The sequence below is a fragment of the Motacilla alba genome, chromosome 18, assembly GCF_015832195.1.
Source record: "Motacilla alba alba isolate MOTALB_02 chromosome 18, Motacilla_alba_V1.0_pri, whole genome shotgun sequence".
Classification (NCBI taxonomy): Eukaryota; Metazoa; Chordata; class Aves; order Passeriformes; family Motacillidae; genus Motacilla; species Motacilla alba.
The window spans coordinates 2,254,049-2,266,954 of NC_052033.1; the positions used below are offsets into that span (position 1 = coordinate 2,254,049).

Consider the following 12,906-nt stretch of genomic DNA (forward strand, 5'->3'; position numbering starts at 1 on the left):
CTGTTAGCTAGAGGTGGCTGGTTAGAACTTCTCAGTTGTTATGTTTTAAAGACACTTACGTTGGTAGAATGTTTTGGGTTGAAAGGGAATTTAAAATAATCTTGTTCCATCTCCCTGCCATGGGCAGGGCCACCTTCCACTAGACCAGGTTGCTCAGAGCCCTGTCCAGCCTGGCCTTGAACACTTTCAGGGGTATCCACAGCTTCTTTGGGCAGCCTGTTCCAGTGCCTTGCCAGCCCTTAGCTGCTGCAGGCAGAGTCCTGGATCAGAGTTTTTCTGACTAATACTGACATACTTAAATCTGCTTTGCCAGGAGCTTAAAAAAAAGTGATTAATTGCACTTCTCTAGTGCTCTGAGGTGCTTAGAAGGGTGTTAGGCAAATGCTGAGTGTGCTCTTTCAGTGATTAAAAGGTGTTTGTAAATAAGTATATCTTCGTAATCAATTTGTTTCTGATGTTGTATAAGTCTGCTGATGGCATAAATGAATATTTATTTGGTATTACAATCAGCTTAATGATGAGAAGTGGAATGTTGCAAAAACATCAAATAGAGCAGGTTTGTTTAAGAAGAAAAGCAGCTTTGGCTGAATTCCCTTAGTGCTGTGAGCCACAGCCTGACACACTCCCCTGTCCCTCTGCTTTATCGTGCACTGATCTCGTTGCTAATACATACATAGAAATGAAACACGTTGGAATTTGTGGCTTGAGGCAAGCTGGGCTCTTCAGATAAGGAAATGATCTCTTACTGTGAGCGATCTGTGCTCTGATTGAGTCTTTTCCCACCAGCACCATTGTTTCTGCTCAGCTCTTCCTTTTCCAAGCAGCATATGAAGCAGAGCAGGATGCTGTCAGCAGTAGTGGCCAGGAGACAGGGAGGGCACAGCAGAAGTTTAATCGCAGAGCTTGAATGGCTCTTCCCTGCTGCTCTGGGTTTGACAGATCTCAAACTGGGAAAACGGAAAATGAGAATGTGCTTGTAAAGATTGTAGGGAAAAAGACCTGTTAATAAGTTCCCCCTTTCAGCCCGTTCCTTGTCTGTCCTTTGCAAAGACTTCCTCTGTCAATTGCACACAACTGGGTCCTGCCAGTGAGCAGAAAGGTGCAGAATGCATCAAAGGCTTGTTTAATGTTCTTCTGAGAAGTTCTGCAGTCTTGTGGTGAACTTCATGCCCCCTCCCTTCCCTTGCAGTTCCTTTGATCTCTCTTGCAGCATGCCCACAAGTAAAGCATGGCTTTGTCAATAATGGAAACACCATTTCAGAACTGAGCAGTTCTCTATAATTTAAAACTTTACAGTGGTAGGTTCTTTTTTTAAACCCTCTTTTCTAGTTATTGCTCCTTTCCTCCTACATATGTTAAATGTGTCAAACTTAAGCTGGCTGAATGCTGTGTGACTTTTAGTGCTACAGCAAGGGCAGCAGTGAGAATGAAGCATGTTGCCTAGAATGAGCTATCAGAGCTAAAGAAAAGAAGTTATTATTTTGGCTTGCAATTAGCACAGATTTCTATACATCTGAATGGCTCTTATTTTGACAGGAATGCTTCAATCCAATGTCTTTTCAAAACCACAAGGCTCTAATGGAATATAAATTGTACAGTGATAACAGAGCACTGTCAGCTGAGAGTCTCCTTCATGTGTCATTTGGGTGGACCAGGATTACTGAGCTCTTAGTTAGGGTTTGGAGGAATCTGGGAGGGAGGGAGACCTGCTATGAAGCTTAATAGCAGTTTTTGTTTAGTGTTTCAAAAGCTAAACAGTACATTCCAAGATAAGTGTGTGCCGATGTTAAAATAACATTTTCTTTTAGTCCACCTGATAAAACATAAAACACTGTGAACTTTCATGGGGGCAGTGTCTTTGTCAAATAAATAACTGGCCTTGACTCTGCAGTTTTGGTTGGTTGTTGGTTTTTTTAATAGTGTGTTTTTTGCAGTTTCTCTCCTTGTGTCCCAAAGGACTTAATGATAATTTGATAACCTCTCTTGCAGCTGTTGGAGGGGAGTGAAGTTGCACAGACAACAAGACTTGAGGGAAATTTTTATGTAGAAAGCTTCCTCTTTTTCTTCTTTTGATATTGTTTGCTAATATATTCCCTTTTATAAGCTGGTGATTGGCCTGTGTATTAAAATAGATGAAGCAAAGCCCAACAAGTGCATCACAACTTTAGAGGGAGGCTGGGACCTGTTTTGTACAACTAACAGCCAAAAATGCAAACTTTGATTCTCAATTTCAGCCAACACAGTAATTCACCTTAATGCCTGAGTATCCTGCCAGTGTCAGGCTGCCCCAGTGTGCAGGGCTCTAATGCAGGTCCAGCAGAAGCTGATCTCTGGAGCAGAGTCTGTTCTCACCAGGCTTAACCTGCATTAGCAGGGCTGTGTGCCAGTTCTGCACAGTGTGCAGCGACAGAGCTGGACTGTGGCTCCATCCAGCAGACGCTGCAGAGGGCAGGCTCTGGGTGAACCCTTGGTTTCATTCATTCCCAGATGTCAGGATGACTATTTTTCTGGAAATGTTGCTGTAAACTCTCCAGAGCACTATTGCATCACGTGTGATAAAAGCCTTAGAGCCTTCCTTGCAGCTCTGCAGTTCCAGGAAAGCTTCAGTTCACTGGTGTACCTGAGCAGACCTGGAAGCTAAGAATAGTCTGTGTCATTAATTGTGTATACCAAGGTCTGGAGTGTACCGATGTACTCAAAGTCCTTTGAACTTTCCATGAAGGTCAGGGAGCTATTTCTGAATCAGGATATGATCATTTTGCAGCTCATTTACAGATAATCTGTTGGTGTGGCTGCACAGAGTGATGTTTATGTTGCCGCCTGCTCTCGATTCTTCCTTGTACAGGGGAGGTTGAACTGTTACCGTTTGTTTCCATCTGAATTTTTTAGAAGCAGCTCTCTCAAATGTCTCCTGCTGTGTGTTTTGTGTCTCTGTGCAGACGGGCGCCCGCTGTACGTGCTGAGGCTGGGCCAGATGGACACCAAGGGCCTGGTGCGAGCGCTGGGGGAGGAGGCCTTGCTGCGCTACGTGAGTGTTCCTAAAACAACAGCAGGCTCGCAGTTAGAAACCCCCAGGTGTTCTCATAATGCTTCTCTTGGGCCTGTTTCTCTTCTGCTCCCTTCATCTGCAGAGCAGTGCAGCCTAACTCCCAAATCTGTTTGGGGGGAAGATTTTACAGGCACTGCGCATCGGTGCAGGCTGCCAAAAAATCAGGCCGTGATAGTGTCATGAGTAGCATTTCCATCAGTTTTTGGTTGGAACACCTCTGAAAGCCCCTGGTAGCTGCAGGCTGATGGAAAGGTGGCATTCCTGGCAGCTCCCATGGTTGCTGATGGGCGTTTGCACAGATTCTTCTGCACTTGTGCAGGGCTTCAGGCTGCAGTCTCTGCTCTGGTACAGAAGGGAAAACGCCACACTCAGCATTTTGTCAAGTCTGTTCTCCAGGGATAAGAATCATGTATTTTTAAAGAAAAAGTGCTTGCTTGTGCTTCTGCCTTCTTCTCTAAAGTCATCACTCAGACTGTTACTGTGGATCTGCCCAGCTCTCAAGCAGAAAGCTGGCAGAATTCCAGGTTTGCACTAACTTTTTCTGACTCCTGGTATTGACAGGAGTAGCCATAGTGACTGTTAAAAACAGGGAGCGGATTTTATTTTTCTCTTTTAGTAGTGTTTCCAAGCAGACACTAACTTTTGTTGGCTTGCCCTAGTTCTGTTTCAAGGTTACTTTCTGTGATTTCAAAAGGGGCTTTAATTTCTGAGGAATTAAGGGTATTTGTAGTGATTTGTAATGAATTCTTTGGCGGGGGGGAAAGTTTATGCTGGTTTGATCTTGCAGTTTCAATTAATCTTAGGGTAAAGAAAATATGTTTATACCCAATCTACTGAGTTTTAGACTGTGTTTTCTAAACCCCACTCTTTCTTGTGCAGGTTCTTTCAATAAATGAGGAAGGGCTGAGGCGATGTGAGGAGAATACAAAAGTCTTTGGCAGGCCAATAAGGTAAAGTCTGCTCTGTGGGAATAGCTGCTTTCATGGGGTATTGGGGGAAAATGCCAGGCAGTGGAACAGAGGATAGGCTGTGTCTCACATGCAGGTACAATTATATGGTTAATTAAGAGCCTCCCCAATTAGTGGGGCTGGAGGGAATGTGCCTGGGGAAGCCTGAGGGACACACATCACCTGCCCCAGCCGCCTTAGTCTTGTGCTCATAATGGTTCTGTTGAGGCTGTTTCTCTTCTCCCTTCTACTGCTGGGTGTCTGCAGAGCAGTGCAGCCTAACTCCCAAACCTGTCTGTGGGGGGGATTTTACAGGCACTGGGCATTGATGCAGGCTGCCAAAAAAATCAGGCCGTGATAGTATCATGAGTAACAGTTCCAGTAGTTTAAGGTGTGGCTTCCATGTCACTTGCTTATCCACAGTCCACTCCAAGGCTCATTATCTCAGTTCTGGTTTGCATTCTCCATTTATTATGTGTGGCTACTCAGCTGTTGATCCAAGGAGAGGTCACGAGGCTCCTGTAAAACCTGGGATCTAGTTTTCCACGTTCCACATGACTTCATGTGAAGTTCAGTCAAAAGTGGTTTTCTAGCCCATCTTGAAGTCATTGTAGGGGTCACTTGTGAAAGTGGTAACTGCAAAATGGATTTAAGGGCATGGGATGAAGGCAGAACCAGCCCTGAAAAGATGCCATGTTTCTTGAGCTCTCTCCAGTTTCCTTCCCCTAATCTGTAAGGTCCAGGGCGTGGGGTGTGCCTGCTTATCATTTCCCTGTTACAGGCCTTGCTGGCCAAGCTCCCCAAGGGAGGTCAAATCCAAGGGAGAGGTCTCATGTGTGTAACAGCTGCATGGTGCTGCCTACTGGATCTTCATTTGTAGCCATAATCCTAAAGGGCTGTGTATTAAACATTTAAAGTGAAACAAAGAAGGGTTTGGTGTTTCATAGAAGCCTTATGCATAATGTAATGGCTGCTGGCTGGTGCAGCACAGCTGTAAATCTTGAATTCCTGCCCAGGGCAAGACCTGAACTTGGAAAGAAACTGAAACACATGCTGCAGCTCAGTGGTTAGTATTAAGAACATATCTCTTCCTATAGAAAAAGCTTCCTTCCCTGAGATCTGACAATAGAATTAGCTTTGACATGTATTGGCACTGTTGTGGAGTAGAAAATCTGCTCTGTGAATGTCAAATTGCTTCAGAGCAGCACTGTGGCCACTTCAATGATCTCCCAGTAAAAGCAACGGTTTAATCTTTGGGCTGACTGATGACAGGATCTTTTTTTTGGCTTCATAAGGACTGAACTTTTATCTGGAATCTAAAATGTCTGTAGGGGAGTGTACAGAGTGATCATTGCATACCCCTTAAACTCCAGTGTCTACAGGCAGCACAAAGGAGGTAAAACAGAAGAAACCAAAACATGCAGAGGGTCCCCACGTTTCAGTGTGTTGGGCACTTGCATAAGCAAAGAGAATTTTGATGTTATTGAGATTTTTCTTTTTGTGTCTCTCAAATTCAGCTCTTGGACCTGTCTAGTAGATCTGGAAGGCTTGAACATGAGGCATTTATGGAGACCTGGTGTCAAAGCCTTGCTGAGAATCATCGAGGTGGTTGAAGCCAATTACCCTGAGACCTTGGGTCGTCTGCTTATCCTAAGAGCACCTCGAGTATTCCCAGTTCTCTGGACACTGGTATGTGTGAAATCCAAGGTGTTCCTCAGTTCTCTCAGTTTGGAAAAGCACTTCAGAAATCAGGCTGTATTTGCAGCAAATATTGCCATTTGGAAGCATGTCCTTTATATAGGATTCCTGGAGTGGATTAAAAACCACCAGCTAAAACCTGATTACACAGTTGGTTAATTTGGCTTCGTTGTGGTGTGGACTTTGCATAACCAGGGTGGTAATGCTCAGTGTGATCAAAACCAATTCCTTCAAAATTGACTTGAAAACAATGTAAATTGATTTGAGAAAAAGGTGAGGGCCTGATCTGTTCTGTTTTTCTTTCTTTGTAGGTTAGTCCATTCATTGATGACAACACCAGAAAAAAATTCCTTATTTATGCTGGAAATGACTACCAGGGTCCTGGGGGACTGCTGGATTACATCGATAAAGAAATTATCCCCGATTTCCTCGGTGGAGAGTGCATGGTATGAATATAAACTATTGCATAAAGCAACTTGTTTGTGATTTTTTAATAATTATTTTTCCTCTCCTCTAAGCAAAGAAGTCTTTAAGTACAGAGTGATTCCTGGTGTAGTTTGGAGGTGGGGGCTGTGATGCAGGATTCCAGGCTCAGTGGTGTTTTCTGGATCCACTTTAAAAAGAACAGTACAATGCTTCTCTTGGATGAGTATCTTGATCAAATACCTTATCAAAACAGCCAAGCACAGCTAAAAGCCACAGTCTGTTCCCTGGAAAGTTCAGGCAAACATGGTAGCAGAGTGCTGAGCAAGAGCTGTCACCACCAACTGATCCAGAGAGTCTGTGTCACCTTCAAATCTGATCCCATAAGGAGCCCCAGGAACATGTGGCACTGGGCTGTCTGCTAAGAGGGCTCAGCAGACAGCCCAGTCTCCCCACACAGAGTGTGCAGTTACCCCCAACAAACCAGAAAAGTGTTTTACTGCAGAATACTGTAATTTCTCAGTCCTTTGTGGCATGCCTGTGACAATGCAGCTGTTTCCTGCCTGGACCTTGGGTGTCAGTTGGACCTGGCATTTAACATCTCACTGATAATGTAATGTTTGTTTCACATGTAATGCTTTTGACAACACAGGCTGGGTGTGTTCTCAGCCCCTGTACACCCCCTTGATTAATTTCTGTACCATTCTTGAAAATTCAGCTGTGTCAGTTCCAACAGAGTCTCAAATGATAATGAAGTACGGTTAGATGTGTTGGAGTAGAGCATGTGTTTATCTCCAGTGGGCTGGTTTTTGTTGCAGCAGTAGCTTTCAGTGTTATCTAATTTGGAGCTTAAAATCCACTGCTTAAGTAAGCAAAAGTGAATGTTACCAGAAAGCAAATTGCTACAGTACTCCTGCTAGTTACAGGCAATGCAGTCTCTCTCTTCTTCTTTACTTCTGGGTATTTGAACAAAAATTACTTCTCTGAGTTCTTTTCAATTCTCTGTTGTAATTCAGTTACCAAACACTTCTACTTCCCCGACACTTCTGTGGAACCTGTTGCCAACTTCATTGCTACAGGCTTCTTAAAACAGAAATTAGCTTAGGGAAGTTGTGTAATCACTTCCAGTACCCATCTGTCAGACAGCTGTAACTTCAAAACTGTTATCTTTCCTGGCTGCAGTATATTTTTACCTGCTCGGAAACTTGTTGTCTCTGCCCACTATCCATCCTTAAATTTAGCTACCACCATTCTTTCAGGTCACTGTAGCTCTGTTTTTCAGACTTAGTCACTGTTGCCACTTCCCTCAGGATTCTGAAGTGCTTCCCATCTTTCTTCAGTGTAAGGTGGTGTGAATGATAGTTGCAGCCTTTGCACAGTCCCTTTCTGGGGTGCTGGCTGTTGTGTAGGTACAAGATCTGTTCCCCTGGTGTGCACTTCTGCAAACACCTCACCCAGATAATTTGAGAAAGAATTATCTATGTATCATGTACAAGCTATACAATTACTTCCAGACTGTTCCCTTCTCCAGAGTATTGCTGAGTGTTTGTTTCTGAAGCTGGAAGGCAGACAACATGATGGGATGGTCACAGGAGATAATTTTTAATGGTTTTTGGTTTTAGTGTGAAGTACCAGAGGGTGGGCTGGTTCCCAAGTCCCTCTACCGGACAGCAGAAGAGTTGGAGAATGAAGACATCAAGCTTTGGACTGAAACAATCTACCAGTCTGCAAGTGTCTTCAAAGGAGCCCCGCATGAGGTACAGCTCCAGCTGCCCTTTGCTTTCATTTTCATCTCAGCCCTCTGCTCTGAGCTCGGTCTCTTGGCCTGGGAATGCTTTATTGTTTGTTTATTTAGCTCCTGTGCTTCCACCTTCCAGAGCTGGTGCACGGTGGTGCTTTAGTAGCTGAAGTTTGTGATTGTTCCTCCTGTTATTTTGTTGCCTTTTAGAGAATATCACCGGTTTTCATTCTATTCAAAGCCATATTCTTCTAAGCAAAGCAAACAAACTTCTCAGAGGCTGCTTGAAAGCTTCTGAAAGTAAGAAGAATAGACACTCCCATCAGGGGGAATTTGTATCTGCAATGCCTTTTTTTTTGGACTATTAAAAACCCTTTTTAAGAGTAGAAACTAAGCCCAGCAGCAGAAAAGCTGTGTTCTTTGTCCTTTTTTTTCTGTAGGGTTTGCCTTTAGTGAGCAAATTGCTGCTGTCTAATGTGTCTCCCTTGCCTCAGGTTCTCATCCAGATCGTGGACGCCTCGTCAGTGATCACGTGGGATTTTGACGTGTGCAAGGGCGACATTGTTTTTAACATCTTCCATTCCAAAAGAGCCCCACAGCCTCCCAAAAAGGACTCTCTGGGAGCTCACAGTATTACATCTCCTGGTGGGAACAACGTCCAGTTGATAGACAAAGTCTGGCAGTTGGGGCGTGACTACAGCATGGTGGAGTCTCCCCTGATCTGCAAAGAAGGGGAGAGTGTGCAGGTGAGGCAGGCAGAGCCCCTGTGGGGGCAGATGGAGCCCAAGCTGCCTGTTCTTACTCGCAGCACTGATGACTGAGTGGTGGTGACTCAGTGCTGGGCTTGCTTTTGGCCAGCGTTTAGCTGCTGTTCCAGGCTGGGTGCTGCAGGGAGCAGGGATGGGGTTTACGTGGGATCTGCTGGGAGGGGAAGTTGCATCAGGTCTGCTAGGGACTGAGAGGGATCAACAAGGAACATGGGGAGGAACACCTAAAATGCACAGCCAGAAAGTAACAAAACATGCTTTGGGCTGTAATTCTGAGTTATTTACTGAAGCAAATATTCTGTGTTTGAGGAATATCACAGTGCCTGCCCTCAGTTATAAGAGAAGACTGGAAATCAAGTCTGAGCTTCTGTGTTTGCCCTCTAATGGGCAGTGTAAGAGCTCCTGGTGGCCAAAGCTCCTTGAAGGATTTTTTATGCCATTTGCAACCTGTCCTTTAATTCCAAGTTTGATATAACATGCAGCGTGTTTATAGTCACACACTGCCACTGCTGTTCCTGCTGACTTGAAATGAGTCAAAGAGCCTCTGAAAAAGCAGCTCCTTAAGTCACCAGGATGGAAATGTTAAACTGGAAATATGGGCAGTGACCTCTTGAACTGTGAGGCAGAAGCCTTGACTGCTCTTTTCATGATCTCAAAGGACAGCTGTGAATGAAAATAAATTGAAAAATGGATTTTGTTTTAAAGCAGAACTTGTCCTTTCAGCATATTAAATCCTAACCCCTTGACACCGTTGAACTGCTGGTGCTCCATCCCAGATTTGAGGAGGATGTTGTGTGGGAGGAGTCTCCCAGCACTGCCATTTGGCTGAGGAGCTGAAATACTAGCATTGGGCAAAAATTCTGAGCATGCAGGCACTTTTTCTAAGCTTAGAAAAGTAAAGTCAAGCCCACAAATCTCTGTTAACCGAGTTAATTTTTGATTTTTGTTGTGTCTGCTTGCAGGGCTCCCATGTGACCAGGTGGCCTGGCTTCTACATTTTACAGTGGAAATTCCACAGCATGCCTGCCTGTGCTACAACCAACCTGCCTCGTGTGGATGATGTGCTGGCATCTCTACAGGTGTCCTCTCACAAATGTAAAGTGATGTACTACACAGAAGTGATAGGATCTGAAGATTTCAGGTATGCCTGGCCAAGGGCAGCCAGTGTCAAACCTTTCTGACTATTTGCACGGTCAGGTCAATGTCAGCTTCACTTAAATACAAAGTAAATTATGAGGGCCTTAAAAAGCTGCACTGAGGGCGACTAATGTATAAAAGGGGTTAATTAGTTGTCTCGTGGCAATGTCACTGGTCATTTGGCTCTGCTTTGAGAGCTTGTTGGGCTTGGCAGGTTGTCCTGCAGAAGGAAGTACAATTCAAATTCCAGTTGCTGAATTTAATTTTCTGCCAGTGGATAAACTTGACTGAAATTAAATCTCTGTCTCTTTGAACAGCATCTGGTTTTTGAAAGAGGTGCAGTGTCCTCATTGCTTTATGTGGTGAGGCAGAAAAGCTTTTGAGTATCTGCACCAAAGCTGTTACTTGCTTTTTATTCAGTGTGCAAACAAATACAGTACAGATACAGAGCAGAAATCAAAATCTTTGTGTGTTCTGAAGCTTAAAACTGCTTTCTTCTTTTTTTTTCCTGCAGGGGATCTATGACCAGCCTTGAATCAAGCCACAGTGGATTCTCCCAGCTCAGTGCTGCCACCACCTCCTCTAGCCAGTCCCATTCCAGCTCCATGATTTCCAGGTAGTGCCACAACAGCTGAAAAGCAAATGGATGTGATGGCTGGACCCTCGCCCGTGGCAGCTGACTGCAATACAGCATATTCAACTGGCAATTGTGCAAAAAAACCCCACCCCAAAAAGCCTTTTATAGATAGTAAAGTAGCTGTTTGAATTTTACACTTAGTGGTTTTGATCTTTGTTAGATCCAACAGCTTGTCTCTTAACTTTAACCCTTTTTCCTAAATCAGCCATAAATATTTTCGCAAGTGTGCTTGCACAAATCCTAACTCTGAACACAAGGGCTCTTACTGAAAAGGAAAAACAACCAGTGCATCAGTTAAGAATGATTTCTTTTTTTAACTGTGTAGATGTTAAAAAGGGAAAAAAGAAAAACCCTACCAAAAATGCTCCGTAGTGCATTAGACATCAACTGCAAGTCTCCTGTCAGGACATTCCTTGCCATCCTGAGAAATCCCCTGTGATATTCCAGTGCTGCAAACTGTTCTCCTGTTGCCACTAATGATGTCCAAGACAAAGAACAGCAGTTGCTGGATACTTGACTTTGTGAGTCCATTTTTTTCAAAGCATGCCCACAGAGCTGTGGCCAGGCTGTAACACTGAATATTCCTTTTGTATGAGCACATTTCTGGGGAATCTGAGCTCTGGGTCTTGCTGGGTTAAAGCAATTTGTTCTTTCCTTGGATTTGTGCATGGAGCACTGTGGAGAGAGAGGTGGAGAGCAGGCTCTCCCTCACTGTGTCACACTGGGCTCATCCAGAGCTGCTCTGAGCTTCTGTTCCCAGCCCTGTGCTGGAGCTTCACTCTGCTTCCTTTGTGTATTCCAAGCAAATGGATTTTACTGAGATTCTCTTCTTGTCAGGAATTTATGCAGAGCTTCAGCTTGCTGCTTAAAGCAGTCTGAAGGAGGTGTGGCTTCCATCCCTCCTGAGCACTTCTCCCTCTCTGGGGCCTCCTGCCCTTCCCTGTGCCTGGCAGAAATAGAGCACCTCAGGTCTGGTCAGCCCTCCTGTGAGCAGGGAGCACAGGGATCTTCCCTCTGAGTGATACAGGAGAAGATATTTAAGGATTTTCTCCACCATTTTCACTACTGCCACTGCCAGAGATGATCTGCCATTTGGGATTCTGTCCCTGTTGGCCAGGCCCAAGCTGGACCCTTGCTGAACTCTGTTCAGGTGTCCTTCCCTCTCCAGCCCTCCCTCTATGCACGGCAAAAGCCCCAAAGACTGAACTGTCAGACAAACACAGAGCACACCTGGCAGTGGAGCAGAGAAGATTTTGGTCTGAAAAGCAGCAGAATTTGCACAGTTAGACCCTTCTTCATCTTTCCCTACCCTTGCTAGAGCTAAGATGTCCATGCAGGCACAAGGAGCTTCTGTGCTGGCTGCAGTCCCTGCTAGGAAGTGGGATAGGGTCTGGCTTGGGTAAGCTGTGGAGGAGCTTCAGGAGGTGTTGCACTTGGAAAGCAGAACTCACTCGAGATTCTGGATCCCCTGCCTGAGGAATGCTGGTTCTGAACTCAGTGGGAAACTTTTTTATGCCTGAAGAGCTGTGGAGAGGCAGGTGACAGACCCCTGACAGCAGCTCTGGCTGGGGCATGTGCCAGAGCTGACAGATACTTTAGTAAGAGAGGTGCTCAGAGACCAACCTCCTTAAACTGAACCAAATGGATCTGTTCTGGAGCTCTTTTAGGACTCAGAAGCTGAAGATGGAGGTTAGGCTGTTACTTAGGGACACAGGTCACTGCTTTGGTGTCACACAGCTCCCACCCAGTGTCTGCACAGCAGCCTGCACGGGCTCCAGGGCTGCTCCCAGGAGCTCTGCCCGAATTCCTGACCCCAGCAGCCAGGCTTCCCAGCTCAGGGAGTGCAGCTGGAGCACAGTGAGGTTCACCTGCTGACACTCATGACACTCACTCTTCCCATTCACCAGGCTGTAAGGGCTGAAGATGGTCCCTTTCTCTCTCTCTCTCAGATGGTGATTTTGCTGACAACTCTAAAGAATCTGCTCCATTCAACACTCCACATCTGTCCAGGTGTCTGCCTTTGTAGACCTTTTTGAGTTGCAGTCCCTTTTCAAGTCTGAAGATCTATATTTTTGTTTTTCACTTGAGCTGGCTCAAAAGTGGCACTTTGGGTTTTTCCTGCTTTTGATCTTAACACATCATTTAGAGCTCAAAGCACATTACAGCACAAACAACCAGGGAGATAAAATTCCAGAAAAACAATAGTTAATCTTCCTGTAAGCAAAGTGCTATGGCAATATGACTTGATCACTGCAGTCTAACTAGATTTCCCATATCCTGGTCTTTCTTTGTGTGATACTGCTCTTCCTTCTCTCAGCCAGTGACTCTTCTGTTGGCACCTTTCCTGTTATCAGTGTCCTTCACTTCCCTGTCCCTCCTCATGAACTGCATATCAAATTCTGTAAATGTTTTGTATACATAATACCTCATTCTTGGTAATAAAATACAGATAGTCTTTAAAAGATTTTTTTATTGTTATCAATAAATGTTAACTGTTTGGAAAAAAAAAA

At 44.8% G+C, this 12,906-nt stretch overlaps 1 protein-coding gene across 1 annotated transcript in view; it reads left to right on the forward strand.

The window, feature by feature from the left end:
- Window positions 1-12,906, forward strand: part of SEC14L1 (SEC14 like lipid binding 1) — a 44,077-nt gene extending 31,171 nt beyond the window's left edge. The window contains exons 9-16 of the mRNA XM_038157225.1: window positions 2,940-3,028; window positions 3,929-3,999; window positions 5,514-5,685; window positions 6,006-6,140; window positions 7,740-7,874; window positions 8,350-8,601; window positions 9,585-9,763; window positions 10,274-12,906. Of these exons, the coding sequence (XP_038013153.1) occupies window positions 2,940-3,028; window positions 3,929-3,999; window positions 5,514-5,685; window positions 6,006-6,140; window positions 7,740-7,874; window positions 8,350-8,601; window positions 9,585-9,763; window positions 10,274-10,379 (1,139 nt within the window). The 3' untranslated portion in view covers window positions 10,380-12,906. The remainder of the gene's footprint in view (window positions 1-2,939; window positions 3,029-3,928; window positions 4,000-5,513; window positions 5,686-6,005; window positions 6,141-7,739; window positions 7,875-8,349; window positions 8,602-9,584; window positions 9,764-10,273) is intronic.